At 22.3% G+C, this 24,120-nt stretch overlaps 2 protein-coding genes across 5 annotated transcripts; one reads left to right on the top strand and one right to left on the bottom strand.

The window, feature by feature from the left end:
* The first annotated feature begins 647 nt into the window (after positions 1 to 647).
* LOC122858759 (GTPase-activating protein CdGAPr) lies at positions 648 to 19,005 on the top strand. 4 transcript variants are annotated; one of them, XM_044161879.1, is made up of 6 exons: positions 648 to 1,005; positions 5,005 to 5,256; positions 12,726 to 12,863; positions 12,952 to 13,353; positions 13,715 to 14,045; positions 14,114 to 19,005. In XM_044161879.1, exons 2-6 carry the CDS (start codon positions 5,188 to 5,190, stop codon positions 17,500 to 17,502), a joined length of 4,329 nt encoding a protein of 1,442 aa, XP_044017814.1. In that variant the 5' UTR covers positions 648 to 1,005; positions 5,005 to 5,187; the 3' UTR covers positions 17,503 to 19,005. The 4 variants fall into 4 exon arrangements, with proteins under 4 accessions (XP_044017814.1, XP_044017815.1, XP_044017817.1 ...); XM_044161880.1 differs by having other exon boundaries at positions 672 to 1,005; positions 5,012 to 5,256; XM_044161882.1 differs by lacking the exon at positions 5,005 to 5,256 and having other exon boundaries at positions 672 to 1,005.
* Positions 2,316 to 3,297, bottom strand: LOC122859668 (P-granule-associated novel protein 1-like). The gene is made up of 2 exons (XM_044163352.1): positions 2,911 to 3,297; positions 2,316 to 2,336 (listed from the first exon to the last, which is right to left on the bottom strand). Exons 1-2 carry the CDS (start codon positions 3,295 to 3,297, stop codon positions 2,316 to 2,318), a joined length of 408 nt encoding a protein of 135 aa, XP_044019287.1.
* Positions 19,006 to 24,120: the final 5,115 nt, after the last annotated feature.

A 24,120-nucleotide genomic window follows, 5' to 3' on the forward strand; every position in this document is an offset into this window, starting at 1 on the left:
TTAGAAAAATTGCAAATTCAACAAAAGAAGAATTAATATTTCCATCATTGAGTGATTATTTAATCCTAAGAATTCAGGTAATTTTTAATATTAAAATCATCAATAATAAACACAATTAACATGATAATATAATTCTAATTTTTAATAGCAAAAAATATCAGTTATTGATGGTGAAAAATTTGTTGATAAAATGACAAAACACCTTGACTGTCTTGCAAAAAAATACTCACAAATAAAATATACATTTAAAATGGGAGAATATGAATTTTACAACAACAAAATTTCTCTCGATGACACAATAATAAATTGTAAATTATTAACATCAGCAATTGATAATATTTTAATGCAATCTGTTGATGAAAATTTTCGTGAAGAATGTTTTAAATTATTGAAAATAAATAACTCAAGTGAAGCATCTGCCATTCTACAATCAAATTTAATAACAATTATAAATAAAAAATATCGTATTTAATTGTTTTTATCTAAAAATGATAATTGATGTTTTTTTTTTATATTTTGTTTGAATTTTGGCGCTGGTTTTCGGCCATTTTGTTGTTCTATTTAATGGCTCGGCTGCAGGCACATCTGTCTGCGTAAAAATTTACGTAAATTGGTTTTTTATTGCGCAGATAAATGGCTGCTGATGCAGCCAGTCGAAATTGCATTCTCCAGTGGTAAACACAGTTTTGTATATGCACAGGTTGATCGGTGCAAGTTTACAGGTTGTGTTAAAAACAAAATAATGACAGTAAAAAAAAATTATAAATAATTATAAATAATCATAAATATTGAAATTTTAAAAATTTAATAATTATTAATTAATATATTGTGTTGTTTTTTATATAAAAAATTGTTAAAAAAATATGTCGAATTATTGTACAGTGAAATGTTGTCAAAAACAAACGGGAATTTTGAGTTAATTCAGTGTTACAAGTTGACTTTTAATGTGGCATTATTACTTTAAGTTAACACAGGGATCCTCAACTCAGTCTCAATCATATCTAGGTACTATTTTTATTTTTATTATTTATAACAATATTAACATTAACAATGTAATAAGCTAAATAGGCAAGGCAAAAATTATTAACTACTTCAATACACACCCATTTTTGTTTTTTTAATTTTTTTTTATCTTTGACATAAATAAAAATTTAAAAACAATTTTTTATTTATTTATTTACTTGTTTGTTTGTTATTAAATCAATTATTTATTTATGTTTTTTATAACCTTGATATAGTTGAATGAACTGTCAAAAAACAGCTGACATTTATTAAAATATTTTTAACAATGAAGATTTTTTTTTTCTAATTATATTGTTTACTCAATTAATTATTGTTTTTAATCCATTTTTTTTTTTTTTTTTTAAATTCTATACTTTATTATTGTTGATGAGTTATATTTTTATAATTTTTTATTAATAATTTATTGTTGTTTTGTTTATTTAAAGTTTTAAAAAAATAAATTTATTATTGTGTTATTTAATGATGATGATGCAAGGATGCTTTGAGTTCTATCGAGTGTGTTTACATTTTGATTTCATATCAAATTACATATGGTTTAATTAAATAAATAAATAAATATAAAATTAAATAAATATTAAGTCGTATAGAGATAAATATATCATGACGTTTTAAAGCGCGTGCAAAAAACCTCGTGGAATTGATTGAGATAATATTATTTTTTTTTTTTATTATTATTAATACTTGATCTGTTAAAATTAACATTATTTTTTTTTGGTATTATGATTTTTTTAATTCTTAGAATACAATAAATGATAGTAGGTTATTTATTTATTTTTTCTAAATAAATTGTTTGTGTATTCAAAGATGAGACATCAATGACATAATCAGGCTTTTTGTCTGGATTTGTCTGGATGAGTATCTTCTTCGTTTTCTTGGAAATATGAATTTTGTTTGACTAATGTGAAAGTAGTTTATTGTACACATATACAGCATACATTCGTGTGTTTTTTTTTTTTTTTTTTAATACTAATTTTATTAAGTTAAAAGCCATATTTGCATATTTTTTTTTCTTTTTATTATTGAGCTGCAAAATAATTTATTTTTCAATTTTGTAATAATAAATTGAGCACTTGGTTTTTTAGCTAATAAAAATTCTGTTATAAACAAATTAAAGATAATAAAAAAATCTATAATAAAAGATGTAAAAATATAAAAGAAAATTTAAATTGAAAATTGGAGAATAATTTGTATAAAAAAAATTAGAAAAAAATTTTTAATGAATTTATTTTTAATCCAGGGGTAATTGTTTATAACAATAAACAATTTTTTAAATAGAAATTTAAAAATATTATTCAAGACATTCTCATGATACCCTTGAAATTTTATAAATAATTTTTAAAAATTAATAACAATTTATCAAGTGATAAAAACTAAATAAAAATAATTTTTTTTTGTTTTTAAATAAAAAAATAAAATTTCCAGTTGGAAAATATGATTTAATAGCCAGTTTATTTTTATAATTTTATTTTTTTACATTAAAATTTATTTTTGTTTAAAGTCAAAAATAAAAATAACATACTTGAAATATTATTTTCATTTAATTACAGTTGTAACAGGTAAAATAATTTTTCCAATATTGCAATCCTTAAAAGTATCATTAAAAATTATCGAAATATTGTTTCCTGAAAGATTAAGTTCTTGTATACCCAAACAGCCTCGAAACATTTTATTCGAAATAAATTCAAGTCGATTATTTGATAAATTAAGAATAGTAAGATTCAATCCAGCAAAAGCATTGTCTTCAATATGATCAATCAAATTATTTTGTAAATGAATATTTTTAATTGTTTTTGAATTATTAAACATTCCTCTTTTGATAACTTTTAATCTATTCTTGTCGAAAGAAATTTCTCCAATATTTTCCAAATGTAATGCTTGTAAATCTACCTCTGTAACATCATTAAAGAATACATCAAATATTTGAAGATTAATCAAGCCATTCAATGCTGTATCTTTAATTTTATAAATATTATTTCTTTGTAGTTGTAAAATTTCGAGATTAGAAAGACCATCAAATGTACCAGGTGCAATTCTCATTAATGTATTATTTGACAAATTTAATTCCCTGAGATTAATCAAACTTACAAATGTTTTTGGTTCAATTAAAAATATTGAACAAGATGTTATTTCAAGCTCTTCAAGTTTATTATTTGAACTGGTAAATGTGTCATTTCTAATTATCTCCAAATAGCCTCCAATGATTTTTAGAATAGTTAATTGTTTTAGTGTTTCAAATTTGCCTGACAATGTCTCGGTTGATTCAGTGAGAGTCATTTTTAAATTTTCGATATTTGGTGTGTATTGAAAAGTATCGTCATTCAAAGTAATTGTACTTGAAGAAATAAATAGTTTTTTTAAATTTTTCAATCTTTTAAATGATTCTGGTAGTAATGTTATTGGTCCATTTACAAATTTTAATTTTAATTGAATTATTTTTTTACTTTTGAAAGCTTTTGGTTCAATCATTGAAATATTTCCATCTGATATTTCGACTGAGGTTTCATTTGTCTCAACTGATGTCAGCAAGAAATTAATTTTACAAATTTTTACATCATCTTTTTTATCACAAACAACTTTAGATTCAACGAAAAATTCAATAGTTAATATTTTTCCAAGGAATATATATAATAATAAAATTTTTTTCATTTTTTTTTTTCAATATTTAATATTGAAGTTTTATTTTACACTGACTGCTGGCTTATTTTCATTCCAACTAATGGATAAAAAAAATCATAAAATTATGATAACACATACAGAAATGTTGGCTATTAAATTCAATATAATCTTTAATATTTTAACGGAAGTCATAATTTTAATCTTTACAATATATTTCAACTAATAATAAAATAAAAACAGGAAAATTTGTAATAAAAAAAATTAACAAATATAAAAAAAAATCTCTCAATCTAAATTTCAGACGATTGCATTGTTTATTAATTTATTTTTTCAAATGAAAAAAAAAGCTTTAAAAATTAAAACAAAATATAAACTTTAATAAAATTCATCTAAAAAAATTTTAAGATAATTAAAAGATAATCAAGTTTTTTATTTTTTAAATTATTATTGTCTGAATTTATTTATTGGGGGAAAGATATAGATTTTCGAAAAATAAATATAAGAGGATGTTTGGTGACTCATAAAATGACCAGGTGAAGAATTAATATTTCTATGGTTTCTTTTTAAAAAATCAATTAGTTATTATACTATATTTATCATAAAATCAACAAATAAAAATAAAATACTATTTTTTTTTTTTAATTTTAAATAACTTGCCTAATAAATTTTTAATAATAAAATTAACGAAAATAAATCAACAAATTTCTTCACATGTTACGCACATAATTTGACTTTTTTTGTTTGCATCTCGTTAGCTGCTTTTTTTATTTCATTTTTTTAACCATCATACAGTATCTTGTTGAAATAATAAATTTAAATGATGAGTATGAAAAAAAAAAAATAGAAAAAAAATTAAGAGCTCTATTGAAGAGATAACAAAATAAAAAAACCAGCAATATTTCAATATATTTTTTATTTATTTTTATATTTTTTTATATTTAGATTTAAAAAAAAAAAAAAATAGTCTGTCTATTTAACTAACATAAATAATTATAGTCGCGTTTTGTAATCAAGATAAAAGATAACTCCAATTTCACATAAAAATAAAATGAAAAAAACAAAGGCGATAAATATGTCGCCCGTAGAATTTATTCATTGATTTTTTATCATTATTATTTGGATAATAATATAAAAAAAGGGATAAAAATAATAAAAAAAAAAAAAAGGAGAAACCATTCAAGGCCGACTGATTGGAGTGCCTTGAAATCTACATGCGTAAATCGAAATAATTTTGACCTTGAGTTAACTTTCATTTGATCAATAATAATTTCATTTATTTATATTTTATTTATTATCTTGATAGTCATATAATTTATATATTGTTAATAATTATTATCTAATAAATTTAAAATATATAAATTCTAGATTCCAGGATAACTGGAGACTGAAGAAAAAAAAAAATCAAAAATGAAAAACACAAAAAAATAAAAGAACCAGTTGTGTGATGACATTGTGTCCTGGCACATTGAACAGCTGGTCTAGTCAATAATTATTAAATAAATAAATAATAATTTTAAATAAATAAATTGTTAATTATTGTGGATAATAATGCCGGGACCAACATCAGAAAGACCTCGTGCACAACGACTCAATGATATCGAGCCACAAGCCGCAAAGGTATGTTCAATATTTATTGTAAAAAAATTATAAATAAATTGTAAAAAAATTTAAAAACATGTCATAATTTAAATTACTCTAAAATCATAAATAAATATTAAATAGAACACATTATGGTACAGCTGGTTTGAGGTGAAAGTTAGATATAAATTTTGCAATTTACTTGAAGTATAAAGTTTTGAAAAAAAAAAATAGTCAAATGATTTTTTGCTAGAAAAAATTGTATATTAGAAAGTTAATTATTGAATAAATTATTCAATATAAATATTGTTGTTGTTTAAATAGTTTATATATCACGTTTTGTCAATAAATTAATTGACGGGGATTTAAATTTTGTCTAGACTGATTTTTTTTTAAATTTTAATATCTGCTTAATTTTAAAAAGATACAAACAGATTTAGTGTTAACTGATAAAAGGGATAAACGGAAGAGAAGTTAATTCCCCTTGAGCAACATCAATTATATCATTCTATGCATTTTCGTGAGGGAAAAAAAATTATGTAAAAAAAAAAGACCCGAGTCTTCTAGGATCCTGTAGAAGCGGATCTACCGACCGGATGTCTACTCGAAAATTTTTATTAATGACACTTTTTTAAAACATTTAATTTTTATATCAGGGTGTCAATAATATTTTTATATTATCAATATAATAAATGCAAGTTAATAGTGTTTAATAATTTTTAAATTTAAAAAAACTGGGAGGTAATTTATTGGCGCGAAAATTTAAAAACAAATCGAAATTGCATATTAAAATTTGTTAAATAATTTCGATTTATTAGGAAAAAACTGCCATTGATTTTTTTAAATAAAAATTAATTTTATACAATAACTGTATCAATTATTAATTAATCAAATGGATTATTTAAAAATAATTATTTGTATTTCAAATTATTTTTCTTTTTAAATTTAATAATTATAATTTTAATTTAATATTTTAACAATATGATTTTAATGGAAGTTACTGCATGTTTTAATTTAGACATTTCAAATAAAATTTATTTTTAGATAAAAAATATATAGTCCATTTGGTGTTTGTGTATTGTGTATATATATTTTTAAAACAGTTGTAAATTACATCGACATTTGCAAATATGAATTCCAAAGAGTTGGACCTGGGTTTATGCCAGGTCACTGAAATACTTTTTTGTTATTATTTTTTTTTTCTTTCAACATTTTTTCTATGGATTTAAAAAAAAGACAAATTTTCTACTTTAAATTTAAAATGAGCTTTCTTTCATATCAACTTGATAGAAAAAAGATAATATTTTTTTTTCCTCTTGAATTCATGGAGCTTTTATGGAATCGAAAAAAAAAATTTCGAAATATATTTTGTATCTTTTAACAACTATATGATACATTTTAACAATTTTTTTTTTTTTTTTTCGAAATTGAGAATATTTAATTTTCAATTTGAATTATTCCCAGGGTTGTTCCGCTTTTTTTTTTCATTCAATTTTGTCTGTGCATCCGAACGGTAATCGAGTTTCCAGATGTCAGGAGATGAATAAAAAATTTTATATTTTTTTTGTTGTCTCGTCTCATTTTTTTTACTTATTTTTGTGTTCTAATAAAAAAAAAAACATGACATTTGGCATTTAATGACATATAGTGGGGTTATTTTATTTAATAGATCTAATTTTAAATTAATTATCATTTTATATGATCTTTCTTTTGTAATTTTAACAATTTTTTCGAAATTAAATATTTAATTTTCATGAATTATTAGTGTTGAAAGGATTTTTATTAATTTTTTGTCATGAATTAATATTTCCAGATGTCAGGATGAATAAAAATTTATATTTTGTTGTCACCATTTAATTATTTATTTTTCAATAAAAAAAAAACATGAATTATTTAATGAATAATTTATTTTATTAATCTCTAAATTTTTTTAAATTAATTTTTATAAAAACTTTAAATACAAATAAAAAAAATTAATTTATTAAATTGCTGTTAACACTCTCTTATCAATCAACAATTAAAATCAATAACTGTCATCATTTTCACATAAAAATATAATGATAAATAATCATTAGAAAAAATTTTTTTTTTTAAATTCAATAAATGCTATTTTCAATAAAAAATAATTAAATAGTTTATGTTTAATTTGACTGTATAAATTTTTTTTAAAATACAAAGTATATTTTTATTTATAAATTTTAATAAATTATAATAATTTTGATGGATTATTATTTAAATAAAAATAATATCAAGTTTTTTAAATTTTTAAAAATCAATTTTTTTTTTTTTTCAATTTTTCTATGTAAAATTTTAATGATGATTGAATGATGCCTTCAAGTAGATACCAAGTAGATGGTATATATCAACTTGTCTATTTATCTGATGTATATTTTTTACAGGTATATTTTTCAATAACATAACCACCTCTAAACTTGTTTGGCGCGAGAATAAAATAAATCGATAGAATATCGCGCGCGCACAAGTCAACAAATTCACACAAGCGTACACAATATTTTTTCCCACATGAGCAAAAATTTAAATAAAAAAATAAAAAAATTTAAAAAACATATATACATACGCCTACATAAAGATGTCACAAGTTAAAAACATTTTTCACACGGTTATATTAACTCAAAAAAATAAATAAAAAAAAAAAACCAGCGTTTAAAAAAATCATCAAAAATGACAAATTTTCTTCATTTTATAAAAAAAAAAAATCATTAAAATTTTGCTAATTTGCAGCTAATTAATATGACAATAATTTAAACTTGATATATTTTAAATTTGTCACTTGAAATTATTTAAAACAGCCTTGTGTTTAAAAATAGATGAAAATATTTTTACAAATAAAATAAAATAAAATAAAATAATAATGTATATGAAAAAAAAAAAAAATATATATTTTATTATTTCAAAAGAGTGTTTAATTATATAAAAATCAATAATTAATATTTTTTATATATTTATCAACCAATGATGCGCTACAAATGATAATGCATTAATTAAAAATAAAAATAATTATTTTTAGTATTTTAAATCGATGATTAAATATCATCATTGAGTTGTAAAAAAAAAAAAGAAAAAAATTATAATAATGTATATTTATATTTACTCTGCCCATGCGCTCCTAGATTATTCGCGTTGTAATAAAGCCAAAAAACATTAGAGGATGCAAAGCGCATGTCGCGATATCGACGCGCGAGAGAGCTTAGTCCAAGAGACGAAGGCAAAAGCAGGCAAAAGCGGCCGTGAATATCCTCGACATCCCGGAGTCTCTGACCCAGTTTAAATTGTGCGACGTGAACCAAGCTACAAAGTATATTTTCAAAAAGAAAAAAATATATAAAATTATTAGAAAAAAGCTCAAAACAGTGATGAATATATTCATTGTTGTATTTTCCATCGGGGGGATGATAAAGTATGGCTGAATAAATAATTGTCAATATCAAATGTGTACATGTAATAAAATATTTCGGCACTGCCTTCATTATAATGGCATTGCCGAAATTTTTTCGTTCATCTGAACATACGCCCACCTGATGTTAGATATAAATATAAATCAAAAAAAAATTTGTAAATATCAATTTAAACAATATTATTAATTAATAAAAATTAATTGTGATAATTGGTAAATTATAACCGTCGAGCTGAAGAAAAAGTGGATATTTTTTATTTTATTTTTTTTTCTTTTTCTTTTAGTTTTATTATTTTGTACAATTATTTCATTTTATTTTTGTGACCATGCGGCGAGTACTCAGCGGTTGCAGCAGCTGTTCAGACGATTTAGAGGTACACACATTTAAAAATACAAAAATACAAATAATATATTTAAATTAAATATTATTATAATATGTGTGTGTGTATTACAATTCAATTTAATTTAATTAATTAATTTTTATAGTTTATTTTTAAACTTGAAAATGATACTTGAGAGCTTTTTTTTTCTCTTTTGATTTTATTGATTTTTTAAAGAATTTTTATATTCGATAATTCAAATAATGCATTATAATTAAAAATAAAATTAATTTCAAAATAATGACTATATTTTTTCATAAATATTAATTTTATTATTAAAAAAATAATAATAATAATTTAAACATATTTTTAAAAAACTTGTTTTGAAAGAAAAGAGCTTTTTTTTTTTTCATAAAAAAAAATGTATTTTTAAATTATTTATTATGTGCTCTAGAAAAATATAATTTATAGAATTAAATTTATGTTTTTCTTTATTATAAAATTGACAGAATAAGTAAAGAAAAAAAAATTTGTATTATGTTTTAATTTTTTTATTAAAAAATTGTGTTATAGTTACAGTTCTTTTCATCGTTCCCCTTTTGTATTTGCTCGTATACAACTCAAGCAATAATCTTCATTTTTTTTTTATTTCTCAAAGTAATTTATCACTCGACCTTAATTGAGCTACAAAATACAATACCATATATATAATACAAAGAAATTCTTGACACTTCCTTTACTTATACACACATTATATTCGACATACAAAACTCATGATGATAATTATGACGTTTATGTACGAGCTATACATTATTGCATGACAATTTTATTATGTTTACGTGTTACTCAAGATTTTCATCAAAATAATAATCAATTTATTTAAATTATTTATTAACAAAATATCATTATAAATAAATTACACATTTTATGCATTTTTTTTTATCATTTAAATTTTCTTTTTTCAAGCTGAGCTTTTTATATCAAAATTATATTTATTTATTAATTTTTTTCAAATGTATTTGTATTTTTAAAATTCAATTTTTATATTAGAATCATAATTTCATTATTATTTTGCTTAGAAATAATTTTTGATCTACAGCGAGAACTACCGAACTTTGTCTAAAATTTACGAGAAATATAACAAAATTTTTCGTAAAAAAAAAATAAAAATAATTGAAATTAATTTATAAAAATATTTATAATAATAATATTCAGATGTTGTTTAAATAATAAAACTATAATTTCATGAAAATTCAATTTAGAAATAATTTTTTTTCTAATCAACAGCTGCAGCGCGAAAATGCCAAATTTCGTCTGCAATTCAATTATAAATTCGAAAAAAAATTAAAAATAATTGAAAATAATTTATGAAACTTTCAGGATGATAATATTTAAATGTTATTTAAATAATAGATACATAATTTCATGAAATTGTTGTTTAGAATTTAGAAATATTTTTTCTATGAAAAAAAAATTAAAATACAATTTAATTTATTATTTTTTGTATTTGGCTTGATAAAAATTTGATGATTTTTAATTATTTCAATTAGCCATGGCCATAAATTTTGTATTATTTTATTTTGTTTTTAATTGAATTAATAATCAAAACAGTGTCTTGAATGAATGGTAGTTCTGTTGCCAACCCAAAAGAGCCTCTGATGATTTACGTCAAGCTCTACTTCCCACTAAAATTGCTGTTATTTAATTTCTGTCATTTTGATAATAAAAAAAGCGAAGAAAAAAAAAAAAAGCTTCCGTATTTGAAAAATATTAATAACAAAACAAGTAAAAATAATTTTACCTTGGTTGATTATTTTTAAATTATATACAAGACCTTGGTTGATGATGCTGGCTGAAGAATGAAGATGCTGACTGAAGATGTCTTTCATGCCTCCAGGCAGTGTGAAAATAATCATTAAATATTAAAAAGAAATTTTAAAAAATGAAATTTTAAATGATAAAGACAAAATGAAAGGATAAACGAGACGTTTAATTTTGATCGTACATGCTTCCTTTGATTTAATATGCGGGTACAATGATGACCTCCATATAAAGCATTCGACATTGATACGTGACAAGAACATTAACATCTTGACAATACCCTCATTTTATTTATTTAAACTACTACATTTATTTAAAAATATTTCTTTTATATTTTTCTAAATATATTTTTAATTAAATCCCAAAATTAATATCAATAATTTTTAATATAAAAATATATTTTAATTTATTTATTAAAATAAAAAAAAACAAAAAAAAATAAATTAGATAATGCTGGTTTGTGTGTTGAGACTGTTGATTTTTTGTTGGAGGTTTTTTATTTCTGTTGAAAGGAAAGTGATCCGAATGAAAAAGTCTTTCAGGCGAGACCAAGTCTTGTTGGCACTTCCTTCTCAACTGACAGACAATACCACTGGATTATTTAAACTTAAAAAAATATTAAAATAAAAAATGATGAATCTTGAGACACATGCACAATGTTAAACAAACTCAGTAGCTTTACTATGTAATTGTTCTTTGCTCAACAAAACAACTCATAATAATAACTAAAATTAATTTCGTAATGTTTATCATCTCAAATATCTTTTTTTTTATTTATTCATTATTCTTTATCATTTTATTTTAATGTTGTATAAATTATTGAAATTAATATACTTTATTTCATTAAATAATTATTGTTTTGTTATTTTTCTAAATATATACTTACTTACTTACTTGTTTTTTAAACATAATAAAATACAAAAAATTAATTGAAAATTTTAAATAAAACTTCTTGAAATTGTTGAAATAATAATGGTAATAATAATTTTGTTTTTAAAACAAATATAAATAAATAATTTGCGCAATATTTTGATGATATTTATAATTTTTCAATTTATTTGTCATCAAAGTTCTATAATTAATCGTATTTTATTGAGGAAAAGTGTTGATAAATATAAGTGCAGAATTATTCTGATAATTAGTCACGCAATTTGAGTATAAATAAACATACTTGTCCTGTAATTTACAAGAATTTTAATGGTCATTTAGATAATAATAAATTAAACGAAAATAAAAAAAAAAATAAATAAATTATTAATGAGAAAGAAAGAGAGATACAAAATGATGATGATGATGATTATTTTATAAATTAAATTTATTTATTTTTTGTTATTGTAAATAGTTTCCTCAGTACCAAATAAATTTGATGTATAGCATCAGTATGATTCATCATCATCATCATCAATTGGCAGTGTAGACAAGAACCAACCACTTTGCAATCTAACACTTGCTATCGTGGAAATTTATAGCCTACCAAACAAATTGATAAAACGTTAACCAGAAGGCTCTCATTCTAAAGCACTTTTATTTTTTATTTAGTTTAAAAAAAAAATTATATGCAATTGCAGATGGTCTGAATGTAAATATATAAATTCTTAATTTTTTTTTCTGTCAAGAGGGCGTTTTTAATAATCTGTTGGACTCTGAATCACGCAGACTTTGTTGTTTTATTCTATTTATTAGAAATGATGATTAAATATATAGATAAAAAATAAAATAAATAAACTTATTTCCTTGTAAAATTTATTCCAATTTATTAATCATATAATGATTTTAATTATTCATATTAGAAAGTGTTTTTAACAACAATAAAAAAGAGTTTTTTTTTTTAATTTTAAATGAATTTTATTTGTTGTTTACAAGATAAATTAATTATAAAAAATTTAAACTATGTGTGTGCAATAAGAAATATCAAATAATTAATTGTTAAATTTTTTTTTAATTGTTAACAGGATCTGGGGTGTAATAGAAATGAAGAATTTGGAACATCAGTTGGTACTGGTAGTAAAATGGGCAGCATTGCAAGATTTCCAAAGCTTGATGAATGTGCTCATTTTCATTATGAGCATGTTGAATTAAGTGGACTTGAGGTATTTATATTTATTAATATTAAAAATACAATTATGTTTAAATTTATAAATTATTAAAATGTCCTATTTTTGTGTTTAATTTATCAAGGTAACTGTAACAGAAGTGCCAAATGATGGAGGTTTTGCTGTACGTGTAACATCAGGTGATACATGCTGGACACTTCAACGATCATATGATAATTTTGTGATGTTTGATAAACAATTACATCGTTGTATATTTGATAGAAAATTTTCATCAATTAAAAAACTACCAGATGAACAATCAGATGATTCAATTGATTTACTAGTATCTTATCTTGATAAATTTACAAAATTAAATCATGATGGACTTAATTGTGGTCCAGTATTAAATTGGCTACAATTAGATAATCGTGGACGTAGAATACTTGTTCCTGAATCTGATTCTTGTCCAATAAATACACCAGCTGTTGCTGCTGCTTATGCTGTACGACCATACAATGCACAAGCATCAGATGAAATAACATTTCAGGTAATCTATAATAGAAAAATTTAATTATCTAACAAATTCTTGACTCATAATAATCAATAAGTTATAAAAAATTTATTTTTATATGTCAAATTAGTTAATAAATAATTTAAATTGTTCATGAAAAATTTTAATACATAAAATTTCAACATATTTAAAATTTTTTTATATTATTAATTCAAGTTTAATTGAGATCAATAGAATTTTATTGAGCAAATAATTATCACAGTGACAACAACATCACAACAAATAGCCAATAAAATAATAAAGTCATAAATATAAAAATAAAAAACATAATGATGACTGATTGTTTCAATTAGTTTATAAAAAAAAAAAAAAATATAATAAAAATTTATATTTCTAGGTTGGTGATATGATATCAGTGATTGACATGCCACCACCGGGTGAAAGTAATTGGTGGCGTGGTAAAAAAGGCTTTGCAGTTGGTTTTTTTCCAGCAGAAAATGTTGCTGTTATTGGTGATAAAGTACCACGTCATTTAAAAATATCAACAACAGTACATTCAAAATTGCCAGTTAAACCAGTTTTACGTAAACATGGTAAACTTATTGCATTTTTTAGATCATTTATATTAAATAGACCATCACGTAGACGTTTAAAACAATCTGGTATTTTAAAAGAACGTGTATTTGGCTGTGATCTTGGTGAACATTTATTAAATTCTGGTCAAGATGGTAAATATAAATTTATTTTATTTGTTTAATTATATTTTATTTAATTAATTATGTTTTATTTTTTTTAGTACCAGCTGTATTGACATGTTGTGCTGATTTTATTGAAACTCATGGTTTAGTTGATGGTATTTATCGTTTATCTGGTGTAACATCAAATATTCAACGTTTACGTAATGCATTTGATGAAGATCGTGTACCAGCATTAAAAACAGATGAAAGTATATTACAAGATATTCATTCAGTAGCATCATTATTAAAAATGTATTTTCGTGAACTTCCAAATCCATTATGTACTTATCAATTATATTCAACATTTGTTAGTGCTGTACAAGCATCAAGTGATTCTGAACGTTTACGTCGTATGCGTGATGCTGTACGTAAACTTCCACCACCTCATTATCGTACACTTGAATATTTAATGCGTCATTTAGTTAGAGTTGCAGCATGTGGTGCTGATACTGGTATGACACCACGTAATGTTGCAATAGTATGGGCACCAAATTTATTACGTTGTAAAGAACTTGAAATTGGTGGTGTTGCTGCATTACAAGGTGTTGGTGTACAAGCTGTTGTTACTGAATTTTTAATTTGTTATGCTGAGTTAATATTTGGTGATCATAATACAATTGGTAGACCAAAATCATTAGCATTTACAACACCAGCACGTTTATTAAGTTTAGAAGAAGCACGTAATCGTACAACATTACGTAATGATTCAGAATATATTGAAGTTGGTGATGGTCCAAAAGGTTTACCAACTGAATATCATACTGTTATTGAATTACCATTAAAACGTACAACCTCATCAAAACGTTCACCATCATTAAATTGGCGTTCAATATTTCGTAGACCTGGTTCATCAAGTGTACGTAATAAACATAATGATAATAATATACGTAAATCAATTGGTACACCACAAAAAATTGAAAATATACCAAATTCAATAAATACAATACGTCGATTACGTCCAGTTAAAAGTGTTGAATCACTTGATGGTGAAGATATTATTGGTCCATTATTATTATCATCATTACCAAATCGTTCATGTGGACATTCAAGATCAGTATCACATGATTCATATTTTGATCATCTTGCTGATTCACCACAATCATCATCATCACCATTACCACCACCATTAACACAACTACAATCATCATCATCACCATTAGATTTATCAGAAATACAATTAAATTTTGATCTTGAAGAACGTGAAATGAGAATGTTATCTGAGGAAGATAGTTGTGAAGGTGTTGGTGGTGGTAGTGGTTGTGGTGGTGATGCTAATACATCAGTTGAAGCATCACCAAGACGTGCTAGAACAGAAACACCATTATATTTAGGTAATTTAGGTGGAAGTAAAAGAAAAAGATCAAGACTTGAAGAAAGATTACATTGTGATGTTGAATTACGTTTTATTGATAGTCAAAGTCCTGATCAAGTTATGGTTACAGCTGATATACATGAAATGGAATCAATTGATACACCATCACCATTAATAACACCTGGTTATTTACCATTATTATCAGAAGCATCAACACCATTATCACCATCAACAAATACATTACAACCAACACCAACTCTACCATCAATATCACCAACAAATTTATCACGTGGATCAAGAATTAGCTTTCGTAGTTTTACACTACCACTTGATATTGGTGATGATAAATTTAATATAAATAATAATAATAATAATGAGACTATTGAAATTAAAAATAATACTGATGATAATAATGATAATGATGATGATAATAATATTATTAAAAAAATTTCAACTAGTCAAAATAATAATAGTAGTGTTAAGTTTGAGTCTATAAATTCAATAAATAATAATGATGATAATGATAAAATTATTGATTGTCAACAAGATCAAGAAATGACACAATGTGATGTATTGGGAGTATCAATAATTATCAATGATAATACCAATGAAAAAATTGATATAAAAAATAATAAAATTGTTAATTATTTAGATGAAGAAATGTCTGGCTTATCATCTAAAAATTGTGATGATAAAAATAATAATATAATTAATGATGAAAAATTAAATGAACAAGAACAAGAAATAATAAATCAATTATCAAGTCCAACTGATATTGATTCACCAATGTCATGTGAACAAACAGATTCAAGTTTTATTATTTCAAATGAATCAGATGATAAAATATATAAAAATTCTAAAAAATTAAATAACACAAATGAATGGATTATCATTGAAAAAAATATTCCAAAAGTAATTATTGATGATACATTAAATAATACAATTGATAATTCAATATCTGATAATAATATATCAATTGAATCGACAATTGATACTGGTAGTAGTGATTTTACTGAAAGTCCAATATTACATCAAGAAAATAATAGTGAAATGACATTTAAAATTGATGATATTATTAAAAATTCACGTAATAATACTGATGATAATATTGATGATAATTTTACAATAAAAAATTCAAATATTAGAACAATGGAATTACAATTAAATTATGTACTAAATGATGATGATAAAAATTTAAATAATAATATAATTGACAATGATGTTAAAAATAATAAAAATTATAAAATATCAAATGAAATATATGAAAAAAGTTTTAATAAATTTACAGCACATCTTGATAAATTTAAAATAAATAATAATAATGATATTGTTAATAGTAATGTGTTACATAATGATGAAGAAAATATTGTAATACCATCTGAGAATGCTGCTGAGGCACTTGAAATAGCACATGATCCAGAAGGTGCATCTGAATTGACATCCCTAAATTCAACTTATTCAAATGAATCAACATCAATAATTGATGATTCAATTGTTCTACGTGATACAGCATCAATATTACAAGAATTAGCATTACAAAGATTATCTGGTGGTATTGTTGTTGGTGATACATCAACAATAACAAATACATTAACAAAAAATGAACGTAAAATAATTGATAAAGAAATTAGCAATGAATTTATACGTGATAATAATGAAAAAAATTATGATATTGATACAACAAAATTAACAAGCCAACAAACAAATTTACAATATTTACCACCATGTTTACGTGCAAGACATGCTAGATCAACTAGAGCTGCATTATCTAGATCACTTGATGAAGGTAAATTTAATCGTATGACATCTGAATCGACACATATACAAATTGATAAAACAACTGATGATATTAAAAATAATAATAAAAATAGTAATAATAATACAACAACAAATATAGGTGGTAAATTGAGTGGTTCAAAAAGTGCTGAAAAATTACAATCTAAAAATCTTGGTGGTATTGATTTAGGTGATCCACGTTGTCGTGAAAGAATTGAAAAATATAAAGAAGAAAGAAGAATTTTTTTACGTGATAAATATAGAAGTGAAAGTTTTCGTGGTTCATCATCTAAAAATGATGATGAACAAGCACTATTAGCAAGACTCAAACAACGTGCTTCCAGATCAACAATGCATTAATTCAATTTAAAAAATTACGGAATTAGACATTCCTTTGTAACTTGGAATTATCAGTTTTTTTTTTAATTTTTATTATTAATTTACTATTTTTATTAAGTTAAGTTTGAATGGTTTTTGTTTTATTTTTAGAAAAAATTCGTTAACGAAAATACCGATTGAATATTTAATATAAATAAAATTTGTCAATGCATTTATGACATTAAACAAAGGCGCACATGCAATGAGAATTAATGTTTTACATTTTTTTTTGCTTTTGATAATTTATTTTTCTGTAAATGAAAAAAAATAAATATTTTCTATCTCAAAGATTTTTTTTATACCAGTTAATAATTAATATCATTGTCAAGTCCATTTAACATTATTTTTTTTATTTTCATTAATTTATAAATGCCATTTTTTTTAATTTACTGATACCGATTGTGAGATTTAATTTAAAAAAAAACTATCGAAATTTGATAAATGATCTGTTTAGATATTTTATAATAGATATTACATTAACTCGATATGTTTTTTCCTCATGGTAGATTGCCTTAATAAAAAACAAAAAAAAAAAAGCAAAAAGCTAATTGTAATAATTAAAATTTTTTGTTTTATCTTTTGTTAAATTTTTTATGTAATTATTATTTTTATTTTTGAACAACAAACAATTCTTTGACATGTCTGCAGTTGATATAATTTTATTTTTTTTTTACAATATTATTTATTTGCCAAATTAATAATTAAAGAAGAAAATTGAAAAAAAAAAAATATTGATCAAAATTAAAATTAGAAAAGAAAAAAAGTAATGAAAGTTATTTGTATTGTAATAAAAAAAATAAATGAATAAATAAATATGCTAATGAAAATTTTTTAGTTTAAAGCAATTTAAAAAAAAAAATATATATAAAATTGCAGATGAGCTTTTGCATAAATTGATTTATCAAAATTTACTTGGGCCTTTTAAAATGTAAATGATATTATGTGGTCCGTCTATGTAAATTATATTAACAATAAACCAAAAATAATTAATTAAAAAATGATAATGTATACAATAAATTCCCATAGTGCCAGAGTAATAATACCTGTAGATGATATTTGTGTTCAATTAGAAACAAGGTAAATTGACAAAAATAAATTCAAATTAAAAATTTCTCGCTATCACAAATCAACGAATTAAGAAAAAATAAATAATATAAAAAAATTGTATACTTGTTAGTTAATTAGTATTTTTTGTAAAAAACAAATTTATTAAATTAAAAAAAAGAAACTCAAGGCATCTGTGTAAAGTTTATTCATAGCTCATTGATGAAAAAAAAATATATAAAAACAACATGGCTTTTGGAAATAGGTATTCTGATGAATTTAAAATAGTATGTTTTGATTGAAAAAAAAAAAAAGAGATACGAAATATCAATGAATGGACCAGCACAATACTGAAAATTAAAAAAATGATAATGAATGTAATAAAAATTTAAAAAACTATGTAATACAAAAAAAATTATGGAGCAGTAAGATGAAATGTATTTTTAATAATTCGTTATTTAAATTTACAGCTGTTTGATGTTGTAAAAAATTAAGTAGATTTTATTAATCATATTATAATCCAGGGACTGATGTAAATTTAATTATTAAATTTTCATAAATTTAAAAAACTACGAAAAGAAAATACTGTTTTTGTTTAAATTTAAATATTATAATTAAAATAACCCAGTTGATTTTATTAAATTTTTTTTTTCAAATCTAAATATTTGTGAAAATTAATAATAATTTTTAAATTTTGTTAATTATTTATTATTCAATTTTTATTAAATTTGTAGTTAAAAAAATATCTCAAGTTCCCGACCAAAAAAAATTACAAGAAAAAATTTAAATTAAATAAATGCCATAGTGTCTAAGAATTTCTTCCACATAAATAATAAAATTAAGAATCAACAACCATTTAATAATAATAATAAAATTAATTTTCAATTTAAAAAAAATTATTTCTCAACTACATTTATCAATGAAATTCTCTCCCTGCCTATTGTATTAATAAAAAATAAAATTATATATGTGTAAACAAAACAAAATATATATATAAATATTACAAAAAAATAAAATTATTTATTAATATATTATCCTTAATTAAATCCTAATTATAATGCTTATTATTTATTAACAAAAAAGCTATTTTATTTTTATTTATCAATTTGTTTAATTTCCTACTTTTTTTTCTGGTATAAATTCAATTTTTTTTGTATAAAAATTATGCAATTGTTAATTTTTAATAATTAATTTAAATAATTGTAAATTGGCCAATTTTAAAAACTGCTCGTCTTGAAAAATAGCCAATAAATTATCTAGAAATTTAAAAAATGTAATTTTTAAAAAACAAAAAACTTATCTCCAATTACATTTGATATTTTTTCTAATTTTTTTATGAATAGAATAAAATGACATTGTGTCAGTAACTGAGTTCCTTTTTATTCTAATGAAAAGGAAAAAAAAAAAAAACAAAAAAAAAATTAGAAAAAAGAAATCGAGTGTGCCTTTAGTCTTTACTTCTTTAAACGTTGGTTGATAGAGTGGTTGAAAGGTGAGTGGTATTCAAGTACAGCCGGAAGATAAAAAGAAAAAAAAAAAAAAGAATAACTAACTCTAAAAAATAATGTTGGAAGGGGTGCTAAATGACTATATATTTTTTTTCTTGTTCATAGTTGTTTCAGCCTTGACAGGGTTGAACTCTCAACTCTGTATTTTATAATATACAAAATTTTCTTTTTTTTTTAATTTTTGTTTTGTTGCTTTTATTCCACAAAATTAGAGGAGGTACTTGTCACTTGAGTAAGATATCACTTGGTGCTATAGACACAACGACCATGAAGAGATGTGGGAAGGTACCTTTATTATAATATAACCAAGAAAATGAGAGCTAAAGACAAACAAATAATAACTCAGTAATAAAGAAAAAAAAAAAAGTATTATAGTTTGTTTTTGGTCGTAATTTTATGAGGGTGAATTCGTGACTATCGTTGAATCTTTAACAGTAATTATTTTTAAACACGTCGTCGTGATAAAGATCATTCCATTTTTTTTTTCGAAATTTTTTCTACTCATTCGAAATTTTTTTTCAACGCTAAAAGTAGCTGGTTAAAAGTTGCCCGTAACTAAATAACCACTGACTAATTAAAATTTTTAGAAAAAAAAAAAATTTAACAATACAACACATGCTGCCATGTTTGAGCTTTTTTTTTTTAATTTTTTTTTTTTTTTTATTATTTATCACATGATACTGTGGAGGAAAATAATTATCGTTAGTTCACACGACTGCAATTTTTTTCTTTTGTCATTTTTTTTTTCGTCTACTTTTTTTTTTATTTTAAAATAATATTGTCGCTCTATAATTTACGTATTTTTTTAACTGTTTTAAATCAATAAAAAAATATATAATTGCAAAAAATTACTGTAACAAATAATTTAGTTTTTTTTATTTAAAAAAAATAAACTAATTAGTAATTTTTATGAATTTAAATTTTTTTTTATATTAAAAATTTATAATTTGATTTTTATGAGATATTTATAAAAAAATAAAAAGCTAATAACAAAGGATTATTATTTAGTTAATAATAAAAAGCTTTTTTACTTAAATATCTATGAAAAAGACTTGAAATTTATGCAAAACGTCGAGAAACTAAAAAAAAAAAAAAATCGAAAATTTTGAAAAAATGATGGTTAAGCCCTTTTGTTTGTAATACAAGTATATATTATATTAATATAAAAATAAAAGTGTAAGAAAACTATTGATTAAAAAAAATTAAATTGACAAAATAATACATCTATAATTTCATTATGTCCAAAGTAAGTAGTAAAGTTCCATATTGGTCAGCCGCTGGATGAATTTTTCTTTTCTTTTTTTTTTTAAATCACATTGTCACAAATTGAATCAGTCTTTCTATAAATATATATATATTTATTTTATCCTCAGAGAATTGTCGACGATATTTATTTATAACAGAAAAAAAAATATATATAAAAATCATTGAAAGTAACAAGTAACAAGTCGAAGGTTGCAACGAGGCCAGATTGTCCGGTGATCAAGTTAAGCGGCACGTGACTATAAAATCCCCTTTTTACATTTTTTTTTTGTATTATTAAATTTATTTTTTTTTTATTTATATTGTATAGATTAATTAGTATAATACAGTGTACACATTTTAATTTTTTCAACTAGCCTAGCCCTAATTTTATGTATTATAAAAAATAAATCGTCAAAAAAAAAGTTTAAATAAATCTGATAACTCGAATAATAAACCTGATAACTTGTAAAAAAAAATTGCAAAAATCTTTTTAATTAATTTTAATGTTATTTCAATATTAGGAGAAGAATTTTACGAAATTTTTTGATCATTAAAATGTCGTAAAAGCAAAGATAAACATATTTTAAAAAATTTTTAAATAAAAGCTCGACAAAAAAAAACTACTAGGCTATTGATAAAAAATTAATAAATAATAATTAATATAATTTTGTATTTATTGTGACGAGATTTATTTTATGTAAATAAGCACAAAGAATAAATAAATCTATCTAATTTCATGTTTGTTGGGGATTCATTGAATCTGAGTACAAAAAAAGTCAAAGCATAATAAAAAAAATAAAAAACCCGAGTGACACGCGTCGACGTCTTGACAGCTTGTTAAGCTAACGGGCATACGTTTATAAATATAAAAAAATAAAAAAATAATATATATAAATTTACAGAATAAAAACAGAAGCATCTAGGGACAAGGTCTATTTAGTATTTACCCTCTATTTTAAATGTTACCTGTCAAATTATCAAGGATTACTAGAGCTTTTATATTTTTTTTATTTTTAATGAATTTTCATCTCAAGATAATATGACTTTTACTATTTTCATTTATATATAATCAGTTAATTTGTAAATAATACAAGCTACAAAAATTATAATAAATCAAAAAAAAATTAAATAACAATTATTTTTTAATAAACAAAAGCTCACTTGCATTAAATGTACAAAAAAAACTCAAAAATTTCCACAAATATCCTATTTAAATTTTTTCAACCTATAATTTTCATCAGAAAAAAAATTAATTAACCAAAAGCCAATAATCTCTCCTAAAAGAAATTAATTTTTACCTATTCAACCCTTAAATAAATTAAAAAAAAATTATTTCATTATCAAAAAAATTCAAAAATAAATATCATCAATTTTATTTTTTTTTTAAATTAATTAAAACCATTAAATAAAAATAATCTTCAATATTTTTCATTAATAACCATTAAAATACATTACAAACAATTAAAAAAAAAAAAAAAAAACAAATAAAAAAATTATATTCTAATAATAAATTAAAAATATGTACTTGTATATTTTTTTTTTTATAAATACATAATTGCAACACCTGATGTAGATCCCCCTCACCCTCCCCACCCCCTACTGTCTATTAAATAATATCATTCAACAAAATAACATCCCCTTAAAATCTCTTAAACCCTAATCATCTCACTTTTTATAATATCAAACCCAAATAATTCAAAAATAAAAAGCAAAAAAAAAAAAGCATCACAACAGGTGAGAAAAAGCCACATACAATACTCGTATAATTTTTATTATAATATACCTGTAAAAAAGATTTAAAAAAAAAAAAAAAACTAACCCCCCCATTGACCCCTTGTTCTTTGATAATTATTCGAGTACCATATACATAGTAGTACCCTTTAGATAAAAATAATAATAAAAGTAAATGGAACACGCCCATTGCATTTAGGTGTAACCAAGGGTGCTACTAGCTTTTTCGTCATTTCATTCCCCTTGTCACTCTTTTTATATATACATGATTTTTTTTTGTCATCTTGCTCTTGTCGTGGAGCAACAGCATCAGCTCATCCTCTAATTTTTATATAGATATATATAAACGCTTTTGAAGCATTGTAGCCTACTACCCTTCTCTTTCAAGCCACTTCATTGTCCTTTATTTCATTATTCTCGCCGCATTCCATTCTACAATATCACAGCCAACACTAATATTTTTTTTTATTTCATTTTTATATATTATATATATCCTCACTTTGATTTTTCATTGATGTACACACGTTTAAGGATGCTCTTGTAGATTTAAATCTCTGTGTGTAACTCGTTTTATTTATTTACCCCTGAACACCCTTTATTTACCTTCATCCATAATAATAGCCGTCTTAATGTAATCTAATAAACATCATAAATTGTTTCTCTCTGTGATATATAATTAATTTATGAATAACTCACTCAGCCGTTATTCAACTCGTCTATAATTTCTATTATTTTTTTCTTTTTTTTTTTTTGTATGGAATATTATATCGCGAAACAATATCACAACTTGATCCCTTGTCGTATAAATTTATATATGTATTTTATATTGGAGGTGTGTGAGGATGTTTTATTGATATTAATGCATGTAAACTTCAAAGTGATTTAAATTAATATATATCATGCTTGCTTGTAATTTTCTTTATTTTTTTTTTTACTTTACTTTGCAAGCTTTTATAAATAATTATAGCAATATGTTGCTGTTTTTTTTTTTCAAGTATTTAATGTTTTTAATAATGGAAATTTTTTTTTTTAGATTTATATAAAATTAATGTTAATTTAGAAAAATAAAAAA

The sequence above is a fragment of the Aphidius gifuensis genome, linkage group LG6, assembly GCF_014905175.1.
Source record: "Aphidius gifuensis isolate YNYX2018 linkage group LG6, ASM1490517v1, whole genome shotgun sequence".
Classification (NCBI taxonomy): domain Eukaryota; kingdom Metazoa; phylum Arthropoda; class Insecta; order Hymenoptera; family Braconidae; genus Aphidius; species Aphidius gifuensis.

Bases quoted from the DNA above. Each gene is read 5' to 3' on its own strand.
- LOC122859668 (XM_044163352.1), bottom strand. From the start codon at position 3,297: ATGACTCTCACTGAATCAACCGAGACATTGTCAGGCAAATTTGAAACA. The intron at 2,337-2,910 runs GTAGATTTACAA...TAAAATTTCAAG, and splicing joins TCTTTAATGATGTTACAGAG to GGTATCATGAGAATGTCTTG.
- LOC122858759 (XM_044161879.1), top strand. From the start codon at position 5,188: ATGCCGGGACCAACATCAGAAAGACCTCGTGCACAACGACTCAATGAT. The intron at 12,864-12,951 runs GTATTTATATTT...TAATTTATCAAG, and splicing joins TTGAATTAAGTGGACTTGAG to GTAACTGTAACAGAAGTGCC. The intron at 13,354-13,714 runs GTAATCTATAAT...TTATATTTCTAG, and splicing joins CAGATGAAATAACATTTCAG to GTTGGTGATATGATATCAGT.